Here is a 24,269-nt window from a genome sequence, read left to right as displayed (position 1 = left end):
GTGTGCTTCATACACCTTAACATGTTATTTTAACATATTTAACTTCAAATATATAAATCAAATAATAAAATGGGGATTGGGCTGTAACGGTACACAAAATTCACGGTTCGGAATGTACCTCGGTTTTGGGGTCACAGTTCGGTACGGTTTCAGTACAGCAGCGAAAACAATGAATCTTTAAAATGATTTATTTTGGCAAACAATCCTTATTGTGAAGGCTCCTTTATACATGACTGCACTATGCATATTTCTTCAATGAAATTACAATACAAAACTTAAGAGTCTCTTATATGCACATTGTATACAAACAAAAAATTTCAATTATAATATTTAAGACATTAGCAGTGCAGATTTCTGTGTCTTTTGCATTTCAGCTCACCACTTGTACTTATCACTCAATTTTCACATTTTCTTTTTCTGGAAAATCAGAATATCCACATTATCAGAGGAGAGGACAATTCATGGACAGTTACAGCGTGTGCTTGTTTATATAGAGCGGACACTACAGAATTGCTGAAATGCGTTCTTGTAGGAACTTTATAAAGGGGTTCAAGCACGTTAAGCAGATGCTTAAATCTTGTGTTCTCGACAACTGAGTAGTCACATATCTGCAGCAATAAGTAATCCTATGGCGTTCGTTATTGCTTTAGCGCAGTGAGAGGCTGCTTGAATGCTGTGGCGAGACTAACTTGCAAAAGGCTGTTTATGCTTTGCTCGCGTAAACTCAAGATACACATGTGGATGATGTCACCGCAAACGAGTCATCATGTTAGATGTGCTTTCTGAGACATACCCGACTTCGGTGAAACAGAGCCGACACACAGCCTTCATCCTGTTCACTACTCATTACCCAGTATTACTGTAGTTTACTGCGAATCCATAATGATCCGTTCGGTTCGACGTGGATACATGTACCGTTGCAGCCCTAATAGGGCTCTAGGATATCCTTTTAAGGCTTTAAAAACTTATGAATGACATGAAAAATAATGTTTTAAATATCAAAATGTAAAGTCTCTTTTTGGTCAGCTTTAGTTTTGATCAATTTTACATTTACACTCGTTTTGGAATATATATTTAATATTTTATATTATATCACGGGTCTGTTAAATGCTTGATTCTGATTGGTTGACAGATAATCTAAGTTGTGCAATTATATTCTAGTAAACACACGGCTATGAAGTAGTTCCAAGTCTTGACCGCATAAAGGTTCCATTTCACTTTGCCAAATGATTTCAGTTATTTCATAGAGCCGTACAGACTACCACAACAAAATAACCAATTAAAACAAAGACATTGGTTAAGTATATCAGATAAGAATGACAAACAATTGCTATAATATTCTAAATTTATTTCAATTTCAGTTGAAAAGCACCCTTTTGCTCTCGTCTCACCCACTCACACACACCGTACAGGCTACCACAGCAAAATAACCACATAAAACAAAGACACTGGTTAAAGTAAATCAGTTCAGAACGACAAAAATTTCTATAATATCCTACATTTATATAAATTTTGATTGAAAAACACCATTGCGCTCCTCTCTCTCTCGTCTCACCTGCACTTACACACACACATAGTGCTGTGAAAAAGTATTTGCTCCCATCCTGATTTCTTCTGTTTTTGTGTATATCTCTCACTAAATTGTTTCAAAAATTCAAACAAAATCTAACATAAAGCAAAGGCAATCTGAGTAAACACAAAATACAGTTTTTAAATGATAATGTTAAATGGGCCTATGTGAAAAAGTATTTAGCCCCCTTCGTTATTAAATCTCCAAATCTATGAAACTGCATTCATTATGGGGTTCAGCTGGACTAGACACACCCAGACCTGATTACTGCCAGCCCTGTTCAATCAAATCAACACCTAAATAGAACTTTTTCAGCAGCATGAAGCTGGCTAAAAGGTCTCACTCAGTAGCACACTATGCCAAGGTCGAAAGAAATTCCAGACATGATGAGGAAAAAGGTGACTGAAGTACATCAGTCTGGGAAGGGTTACAAAGCTATTTCAAAGTCTCTGGGACTCCAAAGAACCACAGTGAGAGCCATTATCTCCAAATGGAGAAAACTTGGCACAGTAGTGAACCTTCCCAGAAGTGCCCGACCTTCCAAAATTCCTCCAAGAGCACAGCGACAACTCATCCAGGAGGTCACAAAAAAAGCCAAGGACAACATCCAAGGAACTGCAGGCCTCTCTCGTATCAGTAAAGGTCACTGTTCATAACTCCACTGTCAGAAAGACACTGGGCAAAAATGCCATCCATGGAAGAGTGGTGAGTCGAAAACCACTGCTAACCCAGAAGAACATTAAGGCTTGTCTGAATTTTGCCAAAACACACCTTGATGATCCTAAAACTTATTTTTAATGTTCTGTGAACTGTTTGAAAGACAGAGGTCCTGTTACATCGGGTGTAAATCAAACACAGAATTCCACAAAAGAACATCATACCTACGGTCAAGCATGGTGGTGCGAGTGTGACGGTGTGGGGATGCTTTGCTGCTTCAGGGCCAGGGCGACTTGCAATAATTGAGGAAAACATGAATTAGTATAATCAAAATTAGTATAATCAAAGTCCTGACTTGAACCCGATTGAGATGCTGTGGCAGGACATTAAACAGGCAGTTCATGCTCGAAAACCCTCCAATGTGGCTGAACTAAAGCAGTTCTGCAAAGAAGAGTGGGCCAAAATTCCACCACAGTGTTGTGAAAGATTGATCTCCAGTTATCAGAAGTGTTTGTTTGCAGTTGTTGCTGCTAAAGGTGGCACAACCAGCTATTAAGTTTAAGGGGGCAGTTAGTTTTTCACATGGGTGATATAAGAGTTGGATACATTTTTTGCTTCAATAAAAATATATATATATTTGAAAAAATATTTTGTGTTTACTCAGGTTGTTTACTTTGTTTTATATTATATCTCGTTTGAAGATCATAACCATAGTGGAAAGCACCGTCGCGCTACTCAATGCTGAAAAGCAGCGCATCCTCAGTTGCTAGTTCTAAAATGACATTTTCGACGAAGCAACGAAGGTTTGAGCTGTATCAAAGCTAGACTCCGAATCCGTGGCAGAAGAAAGTAGCTCCACTCACAAGAACATTTTAGGGACGAAAACCAAAAAATGTCTCAAAATAAAACCATTCAACAGTCCGTCGTCAATTATTCCTTACTTATATTAAATTATATTATGCAATAGTAAAATATTTCTGTCCAAATTTCTTCACTTTCACACTTTATTTTAATGCTCTGATTAAACCCATGAGCCCTTATTTCTCATGAAGCAAAGGCTTTGAGATTTTATCATTTTATCATTCTACAGAAATAGAGTAAGCATGCGTCTCCTCCTCTGTCTCCTTGATTATTTTTTAACTAAATTTATATCTCATGTATTAAAAATTTTGACTGAAATGATAGTTCTAATTTAAAAAAAAAAAAAAACTAAGCCGATTTATAGCAAATACAGTAATTATCGAGATAAATACCAAACAACGTCAATAGGCTGAAAAATATTGAGATCGCGTAAACAAAAAAAGTCCTAGCGTAAACAACGAAAGTATGCAGAAGTTAGCCAATCATAACAGAATCATTTGCATCAAAGTCTTAAAGGTACAACAGCAAAAACAACCCGTTTCATTGCAAGTGCCAGAGAGAGGGTGGAAAATGGTCATTCAAAACTAAATTACGACTATTTACAGTGAAAGAAAGCTTGACTAACATTACAAGCGGACTTAAGGGAAAAAATAATAATGCAAAAGTATAAAATGTGATCCCTTAAGGTTTTTTTTTTGTTTGTTTTTCTAAAGTAACTTACCTCTTTTTGAATGGAGAGATAATCACATGCTTGTCAAGGCCAAAAAAGGCAAATGAAATGAATCCCTTGAGTACAAAAGACAGAGTGAGTTCAGTTAAAGTTTCATGTTTGACTTTTAGAACAACATGTGACAGTCACACACACATTTACCTGCCCGTAATTTGCCACAACACAAAAGAACTGCAGCTCCAGGTACAGCCGGCCGGGAACTTTATTAAAGAGCCACCAGAGACAGCTAGAGAGATTCTACAAAACACACACACACAAACACACATTTGACTTTTAATCCCGATGGGGACTTACATTGACTTCTATTGTTTTTTTAATAAGTGTGGAGTCGTACTATCATCACACAGTTAATAAACCATGAGTGAGAATGGGTGATGCAGTACTCACAGAGAGCAGACTGACGCTGAGTAACAGACACACAAGCACATGTCTGGTTGACTGTATGTCTGTGTTCTGTCCGTCTGTCTGCTTCTGCTCCTCTTCAACCAGCAAACAGTGTGTGGACGCACATCGTTGACTACACTGACCTGAGAACGGCAAACAATATTTTACATCAGACAAAAAAGGCTGTCAATCGATAAAATTTTTGAATAGAATCATTTACATGACATGCCAATAAATCAAATTAATTACATACTGTATATCTATATTTTCTGGAGGAAAAAAAAAGCCCAAAAATGAAGATAATTCAATGACATTACATTATTGTTAGAGATACGAGCACTGAATAGGCAGGAAGGGGCTTTATAGTAGGGATGAATCTATTAGTCGACGTTATTGACAACGTCAACAATAAAAAATTGTCGACAAAATTCTTTGTTGTTGAACAGTCATTTGATCTAATTTAACGCAACATGAGATCACATTTAACTCTAATTATGACTTGCGAGAGCAGCACTGCAGTTCACGCCTGACTGAGGAGAGGAAGAATTACACAGCTCACAGTCCAGATACATGCTACACTTTCACAGCCTCAGGTGATATAGATCACAAAGTATGAGCAAAAATACAAAATAAGTAAATACAGAAGCACTCTCCTTGTGGAATAAGTGGATCCGGAGCTCTTTAAAGGAAACGCTCCCACGTTACATCTTAAATGCAGTTATATGTAATGCATTATAACTTTATTAAAGTTCAAATAATACAGAAGCGGATCATGTAAATAACTACAAACTCGGAAACTGGCATTTCTCTGTGTGGTCAGCACCTCTTCTACGAGTTGCACGAATGTCCCGATCTAAGGGGGAGAGATTGAAACTGCAACCGGCTGAGACATACTCTGTCACGGGGACACTCATCCCGAGCACGCACGCTTAATGCAACTACAGTTGAAGTCAGAAATTTACATACACTTAGACTAAACATATTAGCAAACTATAGTTATGCCAAGGCATTTAGGACATCTACTTTGTGAATTAAACAAGTAATTCCAACAACTGTTTACAGACAGATTGCTTCACTTTTAATTGACTATAATCACAATTCCGGTGGGTCAGAAGTTTACATTCACTAAGTTAACTGTGCCTTAAAACAGCTTGGAAAATTCCAGAAAATGATGTCAAGCCTTTAGACAATTAACTTCTGATAGGAGGTGTACTGAACTGGAGGTGTACCTGTGGATGTATTTTAAGGCCTACCATCAAACTCAGTGCCTCTCTGCTTGACATCATGGGAAAATCAAAAGAAATCAGCCAAGACCTCAGACATTTTTTTTTAGAACTCCACAAGTCTGGTTCGTCCTTGGGAGCAATTTCCAAACGCCTGAAGGTACCATGTTCATCTATACAAACAATAGTACGCAAGTATAAACATTTACTCAGGAAGGAGGTGCATTCTGTCACCTAGAGATGAACGTAGTTTGGAGCGAAAAGTGCAAATCAATCCCAGAACTACAGCAAAAGACCTTGTGAAGATGCTGGAGGAAACAGGTAGACAAGTATCTATATCCACATTAAAATGAGTCCTATATTGCCATAACCTGAAAGGCTGCTCAGCAAGGAAGAAGCCACTTCTCCAAAACCACCATAAAAAAGCCAGACTACAGTTTGCAAGTGCACATGGGGACAAAGATCTTACTTTCTGGAGAAATGTCCTCTGGTCTGATGAAACAAAAATTTAACTGTTTGGCCATAATGATCATCGTTATGTTTGGAGGAAAAAGGGTGAGGCTTGCAAGCTGAAGAACACCATCCCAACCGTGAAGCATGGGGGTGGCAGCATCATGTTGTGTGGGTGCTTTGCTGCAGAAGGGACTGGTGCACTTCACAAAATAGATGGCATCATGAGGAAGGAAAATTATGTGGATATATTGAACTTCAGCCAGGAAGTTAAAGCTCGGTCACAAATGGGTCTTCCAAATGGACAATGACCCCAATCATAGCTCCAAAGTTGTGGCAAAATGGCTTAAGGACAACAAAGTCAAGGTATTGGAGTGGCCATCACAAAGCCCTGACCTCAATCCGATAGAAAATTTGTGGCCAGAACTGAAAAAGCGTGTGCAAGCAAGGAGGCCTACAAACCTGACTCAATTACAGCAGTTCTGTCTGGAGGAATGGGCCAAAATTCCAGCAACTTATTATGAGAAGCTTGTGAAAGAATACCCAAAACATTTGACCCAAGTTAAACAATTTAAAGGAAATGCTACCAAATTACAACAAAGTGTATGTAAACTTCTGACCCACTGGGAATGAGATGAAAGAAATAAAAGCTGAAATATATCATTCGCTCTACAATTATCCTGACATTTCACATTCTTAAAATAGTGATCCTAACTGACCTAAGACAGGGAATGTTTTCTATGATTAAATATCAGGACTTGTGAAAAACTGAGTTTTAATTTATTTGGCTAAGGTGTATGTAAACTTCTGACTTCAACTGTAGATTATAACGTGATGGCTCACGACTTATCGAATCATAATATGTGTCACTGAGCATTTCTTAACGTGAAGAAAATGTTAATGCGCAGCTTTATTAAGACTAAGAGTTTGTGGGGGCCTGGGTAGCTCAGCGAGTAAAGATGCTGACTACCACCCCTGGGAGTCGCGAGTTCGAATCCAGGGCGTGCTGAGTGACTCCAGCCAGGTCTCCTAAGCAACCAAACTGGCCCGGTTGCTAGGGAGGGTAGAGTCACATGGAGTAACCTCCTCGTGGTCGCTATAATGTGGTTCTCACTCTCAGTGGGACGCGTGGTGAGATGTGTGTGGATGCCGCGGAGAATAGCGTGAAGCCGCCACATGCGCTGTGTCTCCACGGTAACGCGCTCAACAAGCCACGTGATAAGATGTGCGGATTGACGGTCTCAGACGCAGAGGCAACTGAGATTCGTCCTCTGCCACCCGGATTGAGGCGAGTCACAACGCCACCACGAAGACTTAGAGCACCTTGGGAATTGGGCATTCCAAATTGGGGAGAAAAAAATAAATTAAAAAAATGAGTTTTTTTTTTTTTTTTGTGAGTTAAAGATGGATTGAAGTGAACAGAAAGGTGAGAGAGGGTAGTCTTCACCCCATTATACACTGCAACAAAATATGTTTTTGATTTGTTTTGGCTTATTTTCTGAAACTCCTTTAAAACAATGTACATTTTCTTTAGTAGCTATACTGCAGAAGAAAAAAGTGTTATCTGAGAATGTTGAATATAATATTAAAAATACAAATATTTTAAAATATCTAAGAATTCGGGGCCTGGGTAGCTCAGTGGTAAAAGACCCTGGCTACCACCCCTGGAGTTTGCTAGTTTGCTAGTTCGAATCCCAGGGTGTGCTGAGTGACTCCAGCCAGGTCTCCTAAGCAACCAAATTGGCCCGGTTGCTAGGGTGGGTAGAGTCACATGGGGTAACCCCCTCGTGGTCGCTATAATGTGGTTCGTTCTTGATGGGGCGCGTGGTGAGTTGAGCGTGGATGCCGCGGTGGATGGCATGAAGTGCTCAACAAGCCACGTGATAAGATGCACAGGTTGATGGTCTCAGACGTGGAGGCAACTGGGATTCATCCTCCGCCACCCGGATTGAGGCGAATCACTACGTGACCATGAGGACTTAGAGCGCATTGGGAATTGGGCATTCCAAATTGGGGAGAAAAAGGGGAAGGAAAAAAAAAATCTAAGAATCCTTTAAAAAAAGATGCATTCACCTGAGAAGCAGCATTTAAGATATTTAGACTTGTTTTTAGAGAATAGATCTTGAATATAAGTATATTTTGTCTTTACTGCACTCACAGAAGTATAACCAAGTGAAAAAATACACAAATACAAAATACACTTATATTTAAGATACATTCTCTTAAAGCAAGTCTAAATATCTTAAATGCTGCTTCTCAGGTGAATGCATCTTTTAAGGATTTTTAGACAATTTTAAATGGAAAACGAGACAAAAACACTTGATAACAATAGGATATTTTGCAGTTCATTTCTTTACTGAATTAAACTTAAAAGTATTTTTTTCCCTTTAAATCATTGAATGTCATTTAGAGGTATTTTTAAAAGATGATTTTGTCCTCTTTATTGTTAGTAAACACATTTAATACAACCTTTTAAACCGAGGCACAAGCTGAATAATCGGTCAAGAGCTAATGATTAATTGTTGCAATAATCGCCGAATAGTCAAATAATCGTTCTAATAATAGTTTGATTAATCGATTATTAAAATAATCGTTAGTTGCAGCCCTACTTTATAGATCAAAGTATTGTTTATTTTGATTTCCATATCATTGACCGTCAGTCTATCACTGGCCTTCAGACCACAGCAATCTATTTTTGCAATTTAATTTAACAAATCGTTTATGTGGTGTCAGATGCGCTCACAGCTGCGCGTATGTAGAGAAAGACGTTAACGCGAACACGCCAGTTTCAAATCGGTGAAGGTTAATTAACACTTAAATTTCAGTCTGTTCCACGCAACACTATCATATGGCTTCAGAAGAATTTCTAGTTGTGTGGTTGGTATTACAGCTCTTTACCTGTAGTTAGAAGAACAGTTCCTTGTTAGTTTACTGTGTGGACGTCATTTGACATCGCTGAGGCTTCTATATCATTCATTCTGTCAACACTTTGACCATGTTTACATGCATTTAAGAAAACGACTTATTCCGGTGGTTTGCAGAAAGCGGCATTCTGAAACATCATGTAAACGTTAATGCAGCCTTTTAAGGGATTAAAAGCTGTTAAGAAAAGTGATTTATCACACACAGTTCTCTGTCTGAGAACTCGGCTTTTATGTGTTTAAGTTAAAACATATAGTAAGTGGCGTTTATATGTTTCTAAAGAGTGTGCATGTGCTCAAGTGTATCGGGGGGAACACCGAAGTCTGATGTAGAGTGAAACCCCACTATTGAAACGCAACGTATCTGTCGCATTACAACGTGCATGCCGCTTTCCTGTCTTCAGCAGCTTTCTCGCACTAAACAGCTTTCTGGTGTATGTGTATATGAGCTTTTATAATCGAATATTTGCGGAAGTTATTATTCCACCCCCTGCGTAACGTCATTAATGACAGCTCTTTGTTGATGAACCAATGTGGTTCAAACGATGGATGTGCGACATGGTTACTACAGTTTCGGGAAACAGTCATTACTAGGTAGATGATGCTCGTCCATCGTTATCGATGAAGACCTCGACATTTCATTAATTCGATGACTGGGCTCTGTGCGTCCGAAGATGGCTGATCAGTCCGATTCGGGTGTGGAATGTCCTCTCACAATCGGGCAGACATGTGAAGGCACTGTTGATGATGTGCGGGCAGCTCTGGACTTGCACAGCCCACACTTTCTTTCAGCCTTAGCAGTTTGCCTTGCCTCAGAGATATTACTGCCTGTGTGAATGAGGCTGCGCCATGCTGGGTGGTTCAGTGTGAGGGTTTCCCATGTGGCTTTGTTGATCTCGAGAGTCTTCAGAGAGGCCTTCAGCGTGTCCTTGAACCACTTCTTCTGTCCTCCATGGGAGCGCTTTTCCTGGGTGAGTTCTCCGTAGAAGAGTTGTTTAGGAATGCCCTCGTCTGACATTCTCGCAATATGTCTGGCCTCTCATCAGCAGTGTGTAAACTGACAGCAGACTGGCTCTGGTAAGGACTTCAGTATCATGCACTTTGTCCTGCCATCTGATTTCTAGAAGCTTTCACAGACAGAACATGTGGAAGTGATTGAGCCGTCCTGCATGACTCTGGTAGAGTCCAAGTCTCGCAGGCATACAGCAGGGTTGGAAGCATCACTGCTTGGTAGACCTTCAGCTTCGCTGATAGGCTGATCCGTTGACATTCCCAGATGTTGGAGCGCAATTGGCCGAAGGCAGAGCTGGCTTTAGCAATTCTTAAGTTTTACTTCAGCATCGATTGACACTGCTCAGGAAAGGGTACTGCTCAGGTACGTGAAGTGATCCACTGCCTGAAGTCTCTGTCCATTTACAGTGATGGACTGTTCTGAGTACGGAGCGTGGGGAGCTGGCTGGTGCATGACCTCAGTCTTCTTGATGTTAATGGTGAGACCGAAGTTGTTGCATGCAGATGAAAACTTGTCCATACTGACTTGCATTTCTGGCTCTGTACTAGCATTCAGAGCACAATCATCGGCAAAGAGAAAGTCTTGCAGCATTTTCCTTCACCTTGGTGATGGCACACAGTCGCCTCAGATTGAATAGTTTCCCGTCAGTTCTGTACTTCAGGCCTACTCCTTCAGTGCAGTGCTGAAAGGCATCAACCAGAGTGGCAGAGAATATCATGCTGAACAGAGTGGGTGCTAAAACACACCCCTGCTTGACACCGTTGGTGACTGGGATGGCCTCAGATGTTTCACTGTCATCCAGGACATAAGCCATCATACTGTCATGAAATTGATGTACCATTTGTATGAATCTGTCTGGACAGCCCAATTTCGACATGTTCCTCCACAGGCCCTGAGTCAAACATTTTCGTGAGGTCCACAAACGTTGTGTAGAGTTCACGATTCTGCTCTTGACATTTCTCCTCTAGCTGGCACACAGCAAAGTTCATGTTAATGGTCCCACATCCCTTGCGGAAGCCACACTGTGATTCTGGCAGTAAGCCTTGCTCCAGGTGAGTGATCAGCAGAACCCGTGCAAGAGCTTACCCCACTGTCAAGGGCAGCGAGATTCCACGGTGATTGTTGCATACCTGGCGATTGCCCTTCCTCTTATAGAGGTGTAAGATGGACGCGTCTTTAAATTTAAACAGCTCAGTGAGTTTCCATAGCAGCATGAGACCACTGACTTTGTACACCTCTGCTGGTATGGCATCTGACCCTGGGGCTTTACCACTTGACAGCTGGTTGATGACTTTCTTCACTTTGTCCTCTTCTGGTGGAGCATCCATGGAGTCACTGACTGCAACCTGGGGCATCTTGTTGATGGCCTCCTCAATGATAACTGAGGGGAAGTTGAGAACTGTTTCAAAATGTTCAGACCATCTCTGGAAAATCTGTGTCTTCTCTGTAAGGAGGATAGTGCAATCTGAATTCAAGAGGGGAGAGCTCCCAGAAGACTGTGGACCATAGAGTGTTTTGAGGGCTTCATATAGCTGCTTATATTAGTTCCTGTCCGCATACGCCTATATTTCATCTGCTTTGGTGCTCAGCCACGAGTCCTGCATTTTGCGCAGTCGGTTCTGTACTGTTCTGAGAGCGCTGATGAAGACGGCCTTCTTTGCCACTGGATTTCTGCATCATTTTTGTCAAACCAGTCTTGCCGCCTGCGTGTGGAGGGCCCCAATACCTTCGATGCAACTGTATGGACAGTGTTGCGGAATCGCTCCCAGTCTTTCTCAGCGTCATCCTCAGACGAAGATCAGCAAGCTCATTCTCTAGGTCTTCCGCTAGATTTACAGTGATGCAGCTGTTCTTCAGCTTCAACACATTGATCCTTTTGAGGGCCTTACAGCCTTGTGGTTGTCTCTTCAGCATGATACAGAGCTCTATTTTGAATAATATGAGCTTGTGATCCATCCAACAATCAGAGCCACACAGCCTTCGTCACCCTGACATCTTGTCTATCCCATAGTCGATGAAATGCCAGTGCTTGGAGCAGGGATGCATCCATGAAGTCCTGTTACAAGTTGGGAGGCGGAAGACCATGTTTGTGATCAGAAGTTCATGTGCTGCACAGGTTTTCAGGAGTAACCAGCCATTGCTGTTACACTTTCCTACTCTATTTTTCCCTATGACTCCTTCTCAGGCTGTGGCATCAAATCCGGCTCTTGTGTTAAAGTCGCCAAGTAGGATCAGCTTGTCTGTGCGGTGCACTGATGATAGCAGGGCATCTAGTTCTTCGTAGAATTTATCCTTCACATCCACTGGGTTGGTCATTGTGGGAGCGTATGTGCTGATCAGAGTAGCTTGTCTTCCTTTTTGAAGCGGGAGCTGCATTGTCATGAGACGGTCATTCACACCCTTGGGTTGGCTGACAAGTTTCTGAACAAGATGATTCTTGATGGTGAAGCCAACTCCAGATTTACGATGCTCATCACTGCTGTGGCCACTCCAGAAGAATGTATATCCTCCGCCTCATTAGCGAGGCGAGTCTCGCTAAGGGCTGCAATGTCAATGTTGTAGCGTGTGAGCACTCTGGAGACAAGTACTGCTGAATAGGGCTGCTCAGTCGCTCTGGAAGACACAAAGCTCCATTGCTTTTCGGTCAGTGAGGAACAACCATTATGCCTGAGCCACCTGTGTGCAGGTCCATGGCTACAGCTCCCAGTGTATCCACACCTGTTGCTTCATCGCTCATCCAGTGCCACAGGACTTGATATGATGTCGAGAATTGCACGTAAATTGGATTAAAGTGAAGGAGAGTTGCGCAATATCAGCCTCACTCTCTCTTCCCATTTTCTATCTGTATACAATGGCAGGAGAAGAGTAGAGACAGCTGGAGATAGGGCAGGGCGCAGTGTTTGACTACGCGTCTTGTCATGCTCTGAGCGTTCCACAACGCTTGCTGTCACCTCCTTCCTGACTGTTGAACCAGTAAGGTTTCCTCCGCTCAGTCAGCCGGATCCAGTCTTCGCACGCAATGGGTACACAGGCCCTAACTCACCAATGGTCTCAGACTCGTCGGCTACCCTCACCTGGTTTAGCCCACTAGTCGAGACGGTTTCCGAGGTCTGGCCACTGTTGCATGCTGACAGCTACTTGGAGCCACAGGTGAGAGCTGGGTGTCAAGTGGAAACCAATGTGGGTGAGTTTCTCTTAGGAGTATGACTGCTCCCCCATCAGAGGTATAACCCCTCACTGACAACCACAAACCCTGACTAGCTAGTTAATTTCTCCAACGATGCATCTTACTATGGTGGTTAACCAGTGAGTTACGTCATTGTATGGGAAAATCACAAGGATGGGTAAATCACTGTTGTTTATTATTTTAAAAAATGCTTTTATAGATAAATATATAGATTATATATAAATTCTTATAATTATACGTTTTTATTAAAAATAACTGTACATTGTAAAAATGTCCCTAATGAGATATAAGACGTTCTGAGATTTAAATGCAGATTTGGTTTTCTGAGCCGTCAAGCACCCCTGCAGAAAGAAAACTTCATGTCTCATAGGTCACTGTCAGTGGCTGACAACATGTGTAATGTTTTCATGTCCAGGGGTTGCTCCTGCAGCAGTCTCACTTTTAATTTACTCTCATTATTTTTTTGGGATGTTTTGAAAGTATATAGGCATAATTAAAATGTTTTATATATTTATGTAATACGAAGTATACACAAAATAACAGAACAATGTAGGGCTATTGACAAAAAGTTCATTCATTCAGATCATTTTTCAGTGAAGACTATAACTTTCCATTCAGTTTTCATTGTATTTTCTTTTCATGAAAAACTGATTTAGTACAATGTTCAATGACAATTTTGCACACAACATGTTGTCTTTATAATCTCATGTTTGCTATTTTTCTCATAAAGTCTAAATGGGTCTTTTATCCATTAAATATTTGATCCTTTGCTTTAAAATGTTTGAAAACCTTTAATTTAGTAACAGGCTGCTCCTGCCATGGTCTACAATATTCACACATCCATCCTTCCAAATGCTATCAGGAGTATAACTCTGACTAATTTCTTGTTCCATGTACGTAATAATATCTGAATGTTCCTCCTATGATCAATCAAGTCATTTCTTATATCTCGAGTCAGTTTGTACCTGCTTGTATGGATGTTTCCTCTCTGGGGCTGGTGATCATGTCAGGCATGGGCTGCACAAGATCACACTCACACATCTGACACTCTAAACACATACACACACACACACACATTAATCAACCTCTCTCAAAACATTCACAATCAATATCTTTCAATTCCAGACAGAGCCAGAGAAATACATAAAGTGTCACCTGCACTGATGCTGCCTGCGGTGGAGGGCTGCTCAACAGTAGTCTGTCTGTTTGTGTCATAGGACGGTCTCAGATCCTCCTCACTGCCAGATAATGATCTGTGTTTAAGTGTGTGATAGTCCCGTGTGCCTCTGCTGAGTAAAGTGAGAGAGACCCCGCACACCACGATACTCACAAACAACACCACACATGTGCACATCACCTGCAACACACAACAAACACATTCACAAAGCACAGCATCAGTGATTCAGGACCTTTACAGAACTTTACAAAATTACTGACAGTAAACTTATGGTTCATCTATTTTTAGACCCAGTTAATGTTTTATATGTTATAGTACAGATTTAAAGGAATAGTTCACCCAAAAATGATAACTCTCTCATAATTTACACACAATGTCACTGCAGAACACAAAGATATTTCATTGATGTATTATATAAATGTTTATATCCATTCAATACAATCAATGGGATCCAACACTTTCAAGCTCAAAAAAAAGACAAAGGCAGCACAAATGTAATCAATAAGGCTCCAGTGGTTTAATCCATGTCTTCTGAAGTGATAACATCGGTTGTGTGTGACAGCAGCCTAGAGGTAGACCAATATCTCAGTTTTACCAATTAATCGGTGCCGATAGTTTAAATCTGGTGAATGTAGGCTATAAAAACCTTCATTTGGTAAATACTTAAACATAGAGCATTTTAACAGTGCCAAGTCTTTGTCACTCCAAAATAACAGTCCCAAAATAAGTGAATTCTGAGCATGTTTATAGTTAAAAGTCCTGAATTATGCATCAAATCTTAATTTTTTCTGGTCATTATTGGGATTTTGGTTGCACAGTAAACTGCTTCTGGGATTTTGTTCATTTTGGACAATTGCAGTCTATGTCTGTGCCCGTCATAGTAAGGAAAGAATACGTTTTTTTTACATTCTATAAATTAACTTTAAAAACTACAACAACACATCCTATGTGAACACCCCTGAAGACATGCATCTGATCCATGTGCGGTGGATATGACTCTAAATCAACCTAATTAAACCAGGCTTCCCCAAGACCCCCTATTCACTCAGACTGGAAAATTTTGAAAATGTAGTTTTGCGTATCCCAAGACATAACATGTATTCAACATTATACATGGCATGCAGCAGTGTCTGTTACTAGAGCAAGCAGATATTGACTACAGTTACAAAACAACAGTGCTGACAGTCAGTCCTAAAGATCAGATTTAAAAAAGCAAATCAGAATTGAGTGCAGTGTAAATAAAGCTTTTGCTTCTTTTTTTGTCCTGTACCTGTGTCCATCCGTAAAAGAATGCAGAGTCGATAGTGTCTGGCATTCTTTCCCCTGACAGGAGAAGGACACTCAAGGCCAGCACAGGAATACTGCAGGAGAGAGAGAGAGAGAGAGAGAGAGAGAGAGAGAGAAAAAACACCAGACACTCCTCTCTTTAAGTTAAAAAGATCCTAAATCTGTTACTGTATTGCAGAAGGAGCAGTATCAATCAACATGCATTATTCAGCAGGGTTAGTTCACCCAAAAATGAAAATTCATCTTTTACTCACCCTCATGCCATTCCGGATGTGTATGACTTACTTTCTTCTGCACAACACAAACAAATATTTTTAGAAGAATATTTCAGCTCAGTAGGTCCATACAATGCAAGTGAATGGTGGCCAGAACTTTGTAGCTCCAAAAATCACATAAAGACATCATAAAAGTAATCCATACAGTAGTTAAATCCATGTTTTCTGAAGTGATATGATAGGAGTGGGTGAGAAACAGATCCAGATTGTTCGCTAAAAACAAAAGAAGAATGTGGAAGAAAAAGTGAAAGTGGAGATGTAGAGTAAAAAATGACTTGAATATCTATTTCTCACACACACACACCTATTTTATCACTTCTGAAGACGGATTTAAACACTGGAATCTAATAGATTACTTTTATGCTGCCTTATGTACTTTTTGGAACTTCAAAGTTTTGGACCCTGTAGACTTGCATTGTATGGACCAAAAGAGCTGAGATATTCTTCTAAAAATCTTCATTTGTGTTCTGCAGAACAAAGAAAGTAATACACTGGGATGGCATGAGGGTGAGTAAATGATGAGAATTTTCATTTTTGGGTGACCTATCCCTTTAACACACTATGATTGTGACACTCACCCCCAGCCAGTAATCAGAATGAGCCCTGACCTGACCTTCACCTCTTCATTCCTTCTCAGCAGGAGCAGAGACAGAGCGATCAGACCTTCACAACACAATATACAGACAATCATTGGTCACATTTTGAAACTTGCTTTTTTCTTGAGACATTTTCTTTAGTAGAAATTCCTGTACCCAAGAAAAGTTTTGCTTCAATCGCTGATATTTTTTGAGTGTGATTTAAAAAGGGGCTATTATACATTTATTATGTTATCAAACAATGGTTGATGGGTGGAGTAATTTTTTATTTATTTATTTATTGCAATTCCATTTGGTGAAGCCAGTGGTGCAGAAATGACAAACTTGAGCTTTACATCTGAGTTTGTGTTAGTGATGTTCTGTGGGACAGGTAGTGTTTAGTGTTTTTAATGCTGTGTAGAGCCAGGTAGTGTTCAGTGGTTGTGACATCATGATGTGGGACAGGTGATGTTTAGTGATTTTGTAAGGGCACGCTCTGATGACTCACCAGGCCAAATATATGTGCTGTAGAGTGAGCCATACAGTAGGGTAAAGGTCAAAACCTGACCCAAGAAGTTGTCCTGCTCTGCCACAAAGTTCCACACTATCATTCCCACACAGGCCAATAACTGCAAACACAGCAACACAGAGACTGTGTAGTGGGACAAATATCACTGCATTTTCATTTCCATTTTGAAATTTAAAAAAAAAAAAAAAAAAAAAAAAAAAAAGAAATCTTGTTTCCAATAATGTTTTACAGTGAAAGTCTATGTCAACTGTGTTTGATATAATGGTAAATGATTTTCAATTACCAAATTAGCAATTTAGCATGATTACTCAAGGATTAGCTATTCTCCGCAGCATCCAAGCACAACTCACCACGCGCCCCACCGAGAGCGAGAACCACACATTATAGCGACCACGAGGAGGTTACCCCATGTGACTCTACCCTCCCTAGCAACCGGGCCCATTTGGTTGCTTAGGAGATCTGGCTGGAGTCACTCAGCGCACCCTGGATTCGAACTCGCGACTCCAGGGATGGTAGTCGGCGTCAATACTCGCTGAGCTACCCAGGCCCCCCTTGAAAATCCATTTGTAATAGATATGTATGTGATGGTCTCTAAAGACCCGAGCATGTAATATTTTTTGGCGAATCACCCATGCACTTAAGGTTTAATGGACAAGCAAAATGTCCCAAACCCCGATAGGTTCTCTGTAAACTCACCTGTGCCACAAACAAGTTTATAGTGAAAATATGTGGAATTCGGAAAAACTTCCTGCTCAGTAGCATGACTGCAACACTCCACACCTGCAGAGACAGGAAGAACAACATAGCATTTCAGAGACTGTTTCAAACACCATTGTTATTATCATCAGCAAAAATGAAAAATAAATGTAAGCTTGTTAGTAACTGAAATAAAAATAAAAACTTAACATACCAAAATAAATGACTTTTATTTCAGTCATGAAACTCAACATGGTACAACCTTACACATCCTTTGAACATGTAATCTTGACATGCCAATCAACTAGTTGTGTACTTAATGGTCTAATCAACTAGCATACTCTATGTCTAGAATTTAATTTGCCTCCGTTGTCTGCTGGTAAGCTGGTCTCAACACAGAACACTACAAGAGTTTTCTCAGTGAAACCCTCCTCCTCCCCAGCACCACTAACCAATATCTGCTCCACGGGGTTTGTGTGTATAATTGTGTTCAACACAGCATGACTGTATGTTCCAGCAAATCTTCCTACTTGCTCTGCAGTAGCAGCGGCGTAAGCATATCTAGTCCGCCAATACTAACTTGTCATATCCATTATAATTCTATAAAATGTATTCAGAGTGTTGCCTTGACTCAACTAAAATACCATAAAAATGACCATGAATTATTTTTAGTTTTAGTTTTAGATAGTGTATTATAAACTTTGAAATCTTTACAAACCTCCATCATTAAACATGAGTTATTACGATCAATCAGTTTTCAAAGTCAAATTATGTAAATGTCTTCAGGTGATAGTTCACCCCAAAATGAAAATTCTCTCATCATTTACTCACCCTCATGCCATCCCAGATGTGTATGACTTTCTTTAGCAGAACACAAAGATTTTTAGAAGAATATTTCAGCTCTGTAGGTTCATACAATGCAAGTGAATGGTGACCAGAACTCAGAAGGTCCACAAAGGACATAAAAACAGCCTAAAAAGTAATCTATATGACTCAAGTGGTTTATTCCATATATTCTGAACGATATGATCAGCGTCGGTGAGAAACGGAACAACATACAAGTCCTTTTTTACTATAAATCTCCACTTTCACTTCTACATTATGGTGTGGAAGTGAATTTCACTTTCAAATTCAGCCACCTACTGGTTGGGGCTGGTCAAAGGTGGAGATTGATAGTAAAAAAAAAAAGGACTTAAATATTGATCTGTTTCTCACCCACAGCTATCATATCACTTCAGACCTTCTGAATTCTGGTCACCATTCACTTGCATTGTATGGACCTACAGAGCCGAAATATTCTCATAAAAATCTTCAATTGTGTTCTGCTGAAGAAAGTAAGTCAAACACATCTAGGATGACATGAGGGTGAGTAAATGATGAGAGAAGATCAGACTGGGTCTCGAGACCATATTTTTATAGCCTTGGTCTTGCCATGGACACGAAAAAGTGTGGAATCGGACTTTTACCCAAGACCAGTCGAGCCTCTTCAAAAAGTATATCACGAGAGCTTCAACTTATCTGAAAAACATTTTTTTTTTAATTAACATTTTTGGATTCATATTCATATTAAACAAATAAAAGCAAAACATATACAAACAGAATCAATACTTTACCACCCCCACCCCCCACAATCCCCAAACCCACCCACAAGAACACTCCAGTGGTCCCACATGATTATAGATACACATAAACAAATGAAAAAAATAAAAAATAAATAAAAAAATTGAAATAAAATAATCACACACATAACTACACCTCTCTCTCCACTGTCCCTCCCCGAGAGCCTTTCAAAAATGCCAGATATTTGTCCCACTTTCCCACAAGCCCAAATTTCCCAATCCTCTAGATAACCCTTCTTCAAAAGCTGCCACCCTCCCCATCTCCGCACACCACTCCGGAAATGATGGTGCTCCATCCGACTTCCAACCCCTTAAAATAACTTGTCTGCCAATCATAACACTAGTCAGAACCCAATTTTTTATATATCTGTCCCCCAAATTTATGATGCCTCATCGCCCAAAATACAAAGTCTGGGGCAAAGTAAAATTTAAGTGCCCAAAACATCACACAAAAAACTCTGAACCTTCAACCAAAAATCTTGAATCTTAACACACCCCCAAAAGACATGAGTTGTGTCTCCAACTTCTGATTGGCAACGCCAGCAGGTGGGTGTGTCTTTAAGACCAAGCCTATATAATCTAGAGGGGGTCCAATAAAATCTATGTAAAATCTTAAATTACATAAGGCGCACCCTTATGTAATTGACATTTTTTAGAATCCTTGTCCACGCTCCTTCCTCCAATACCAAGTTCAAATCTTTCTCCCATAATCTCTTGATAGAAGTTAAAGCTCCGTCCCCCAGACTCTGAATTAGCAGGGGGTAATTCACTGATGCCTCATGCCCTTTTCCAAAAGCAGTAATCACCTCTCCCAGAGTATCTGCCACTTTAGCGGGTGTATGCTACTCCCAGAAACAATACAGAGCAGGTGGCGCAGCTGTAAATACCTATAAAACTGAGATCTGGGAATCCCAAAATGATGAACCAAATTCTCAAAAGATCTCAACACTCCACTCTCATATAGATCACAGAGTGTAGTAACCCCCCTCACAATCCACACTGACCAACAGAAAGGGGACTTATTAATATGTAATTTAGGGTTCAGCCGTATGCTTGAGGCAACATTTAAATAAATGTCAGAATTAAACAATCTGGACACTTTTGTCCAAACCATGTGCAAATGCGAGATAACGGGGTGTAACTTCTCTGGTTAGATTGATAGAAAGGCTCTGCAATAGCGAAATAGGAGCAAGGACTTTCTGTTCAATACAAAACCAGGGAGGGGCTCTCTCAGGTGGAAGCGACCAATGAACCAAATGTCTGAGACCGAATGCATAATAATAAAACACAATCTTGGGTAGGCCTAGCCCACCTTTGTCAATCGGCTTATGTAACTTGTTGAAATGTAATCTGGGATGTTTACCATTCCAAATAAAGGACTTCGCTATGCTATCAAATTGCTTGAAATAAGAGAGGGGCATCTTACAAGGAGAGCTTGTAGCAGGTAGTTGAATTTTGGAATACAATTAATTTTAATAGCATTAACATTCCCAATCATAGATAAATGTAATGAAGCCCACATCGCTCGAAAACCTTTTTATTAAGGGGTCAAAATTAACTAAATCACACAAATTAGCTGGGAATAAAATACCCAAATACTTACTGCCTTGTTTGGGCCACTGGATTGTGCCCGGCTGAAAATCAGTTACTGGGCAGTACGCTGTCAGAGCCAAAGCTTTGGATTTAGACCAACTGACTCTTTAACCTGAGAATTTAGAGAAGGAATTTATAATCCTGTGGAGACAAGGCATAGATCTAATGGGCTCAGAGACGAATAATAAAATATCATCTGCATAAAGCAAAAGTTTATGCACCACACCTCCCGCCATCACCCCTGGAAAATCATCCTCCTTTCTTATCGTGGCTGCTACTGGTTCCAGGGCAAGACAGAACAATAATGGGAAAAGTATCCAGAGTAAAATAATCTGAAATTAATCCATTTGTTTGTACCGCCGCTACCGGGTGTCTATAAAGTAACTTAATCCATTCAATAAAAGTATTCCCGAACCCGTACATTTCCAAAATCTAAAAAGATAATCCCATTCTACAATATTAAATGCCTTTTCGGCATCAAGTGAGATGGCAGCGACCAGAGTCTGATCATTCGCCACCGACCACGATATTGATGAAACGCTCAGAAGAGCTACGGCCTGAATAAACCCCACCTGATCTATAGTATAAGAGATGTCATAACTTTACTTAATCGGTTAGCCAGAATTTTTGAAAAAATGTTAACGTCTAGCTGGATCAGGGAAATTGGACGGTAACTCTTACACTCGCTTAGATCTTTGTCCTTTTTAAGAATCAGGCTGTTCCAGGTTTGTGTCATGGTTGGCGGAAGCTTTGCATTCTTTAATGATTCTGTATAAACTTCTAACAAAAGTGGAGCCAGTTCTGTAGCATAAGATCTAAAAAATTCAGCGGCAAAACCATCTAGCCCCAGACCCTTGCCAGTAGACAGGGCCTTAATTACCTCGTCAAGCTCCTCCAAGGTTATCTCAGGATCAAGAGATTTTTTTTGCTCAGTTGTCAGTTTAGGAATATCTAATGGTTCCACAAAGTTTCTAAAATCATCAGTAGACGAAGACGTGGAACTATAAAGATCAAGATAGAGTTCTTTAAAGGCATTATTAATATCAATGGCCAAGGTAAATATTTCACCACCAGCAGATTTCACTGAGGGAATGGTAAAAAAAGATTCTCTCTGCTTTATATATCTAGATAAAAGCTTCCCTGCTTTGTCCCGACTCAAAATATTGAGTCTTGCCAAAATAACCAAAACTCCATCTTCCGTGACAAAATAGTATTAAATATGTATTTCAATCGGGTTGTAACAAGGACGGACACCGGGAACTGGATTCTTCAAACACAGGTAGGGAACTTTTAATTGACCACTTCTCTGGTTTACAGCTTCACAATAACACATCAGCTTCACATTAACTCATCAGCTTTACACTACCACATCAGCTTCACAGTAAGGCTCTCAACCCAATCTCTCTCTCTTGATCTGGTGCTGACATGGTCCTTTAATGCCGCTCTCCCCTATCTCACTACAATTAGAGACAGGTGTTAGTCATAATTTGGCTCAGGTGTATGCACCCTTACCGCTCGCTCTCTCCCGATGGACGCTCAACCATGCCCCCGCTGCCACATATCCCCACCGCCCGAATCATACCACTCCCCCCCATTTCTGGACAGGAAGTCGGCGACAGCCATCTACGCTCCCGGTCTGTGGACCACCTTGAATTTAAAAGGGCTGGAGTGCCAGATACCACCGGGTGATCTACACGTTGGTATCCTTCATGCGGTGGAGCCACTGGAGTGGCGCGTGATCTGAGCAGAGAGAAAAGGCCCGCCCCAGCAGGTAGTAACAGAGAGTGAGGACGGCCCACTTGATGGCCAGACACTCCCTACTCACTACATTGTTTCCTTCAAGGAGAGCTTGCGGCTGATGTACAGCACCGGGCGCTCCTCCACCACCTGCGAGAGTACGGCCTCCAATCCTCTGTCTGAAGTGTCCATCTGTAATACAAAAGGGAGAGAGAAATTAGGCGCTGCTCTAATGGCCCGAAGAGGTCCATTCCAATTCTCTCGAAGGGGACCTCGATCAGCGGAAGGGGGCACAATGGCGCTTTTGGGGGGGCCAGTGGATTCACCACCTGGCATTCGCGGCATGCCACACACCACCTGTGGACATCGCCGCCAATGCCCGGCCAATGAAAATGGGCTAATATGCGGTTCAGTGTTTTTCTTTCCCCTAGATGACCCGCCATGGGATTATAATGAGCCGCCTGGAACACCATTTACCGACGGCTCAACGGTATTAAGAGCTGGGTTGTATCTTCCTTTGAGCGTCCTGCATCACTCTATAAAACCGCTCATTTATAATTGCAAAATAAGGATAAGAAAGTGCGACATTCGGCCGGAATTGTTGACCATCGATCACTCTCACTTGGTCAAAGGCATGCTTGAGGGTTTCGTCTCGCGACTGCTCCAAAGGGAAATCCCCTTCGGGAAATCCTGAGGATGAGAGGGGCTGCAGCGCTATCATCCTGATGTGGAGCGATCGAAGACAGCCCCAGCTCCGCCTCCCCTGCCAGAGTGTCACACATTTCACATCCATCGCTTTTGTGCAGGACCCATCAGCACATATTCCCTTTAATACATTTCTGAATTCAGGCCAATTAGTCCCCAAAATCAGTGGATGGGTGAGGCGGGAACTAACCGCAGCCTCCACTCTATGCTTTGTTCCCCAAAATTTAATAACAAGGGTCACCACAGGGTAGTTGTGAATATCCCCATGTACACATTTCACCCTCACCCTTTTAGTTGTGCCCAAAGCCTCATGTTGAACCAAGCATTGGTGGATAGTGGTCTGGTTACAACCTGTGTCCATCAAGGCTTGCTGTGTACTCCCCTTGATTCTTACCAGTATCCTGTACCCTACAGCCCGATCGGGGCAGCCTGTGGTGTGTCGGGGATCCGGACTACAGTTCCCAGCTCCATCACAGGACACTGATCCCGGAAGTGTTCCGGATTCCCGCAACGCCAGCAGGCCAGCCCAGGCGCTGCACTCGTACTTGTGGGGGCGGGTACACCCACCTGAGGGGGAGAGCAAGTAGACCCTGAAGTCGCTGGGAAAGGGATTAACCAGCGCAAGCGAGGAGCCGGCTTCGGCGGTGGGTTTCCTGCCTCCGGGGTGCAGGAACAGGGCCTGGAGAGAGGATAGAGTGAGAGGGGAGTGGAAAGAGACGAGAGACACCGCCATATGGTCCTCCGCCAGCTGGGCCGTTTCCTCCAGCGACGCCCCACGATGGCACTCCGCCGTCCCTTCTGGAAGCCGGCGGATCAGCTGCTCCAGCACCATTTGGTTGACCACTCTCTCGACGTCACGGTCCCCCGCCCGCAGCCATTTCCGGCTGTCATCACAGAGCCGCTGAGAAAAGGCAAACGGATGACCGGCCTCTTCCATCTCCGTCGAGTGGAACAGTTGACGGTATTGCTCTGGGCTTCGGCCGACCCGCTGCAGGATGGTCTTCTTCAGGTCGCCGTAGACCAGGAGATTAGCTGCCAGCAGTTGTTGTGCTGCAAGCTGGGCTTCCCTGGACACCAGAGG

The 24,269-nt window shown here is 41.5% G+C and overlaps 1 protein-coding gene across 2 annotated transcripts in view; it reads right to left on the bottom strand.

The window, feature by feature from the left end:
* LOC127448341 (integral membrane protein GPR155-like) overlaps positions 1-24,269 on the bottom strand; it is a 51,334-nt gene that overhangs the window by 7,221 nt on the left and 19,844 nt on the right. The window contains exons 6-16 of one of the 2 annotated variants that reach the window (XM_051710788.1): positions 23,756-23,867; positions 22,572-22,675; positions 17,535-17,618; positions 16,818-16,938; positions 16,313-16,397; positions 15,443-15,533; positions 14,151-14,352; positions 13,961-14,044; positions 4,206-4,345; positions 3,960-4,055; positions 3,810-3,874 (exon numbers count right to left, since the gene is read on the bottom strand). In XM_051710788.1, coding sequence (XP_051566748.1) covers positions 3,810-3,874; positions 3,960-4,055; positions 4,206-4,345; positions 13,961-14,044; positions 14,151-14,352; positions 15,443-15,533; positions 16,313-16,397; positions 16,818-16,938; positions 17,535-17,618; positions 22,572-22,675; positions 23,756-23,867 — 1,184 coding nt within the window. The remainder of the gene's footprint in view (positions 1-3,809; positions 3,875-3,959; positions 4,056-4,205; positions 4,346-13,960; positions 14,045-14,150; positions 14,353-15,442; positions 15,534-16,312; positions 16,398-16,817; positions 16,939-17,534; positions 17,619-22,571; positions 22,676-23,755; positions 23,868-24,269) is intronic. The other variant, XM_051710789.1, reaches the window with a different exon arrangement.

This window comes from Myxocyprinus asiaticus, chromosome 11 (genome assembly GCF_019703515.2).
Source record: "Myxocyprinus asiaticus isolate MX2 ecotype Aquarium Trade chromosome 11, UBuf_Myxa_2, whole genome shotgun sequence".
Lineage (NCBI taxonomy): Eukaryota > Metazoa > Chordata > Actinopteri > Cypriniformes > Catostomidae > Myxocyprinus > Myxocyprinus asiaticus.
This window is presented reverse-complemented; position numbering and strand designations above follow the sequence as displayed.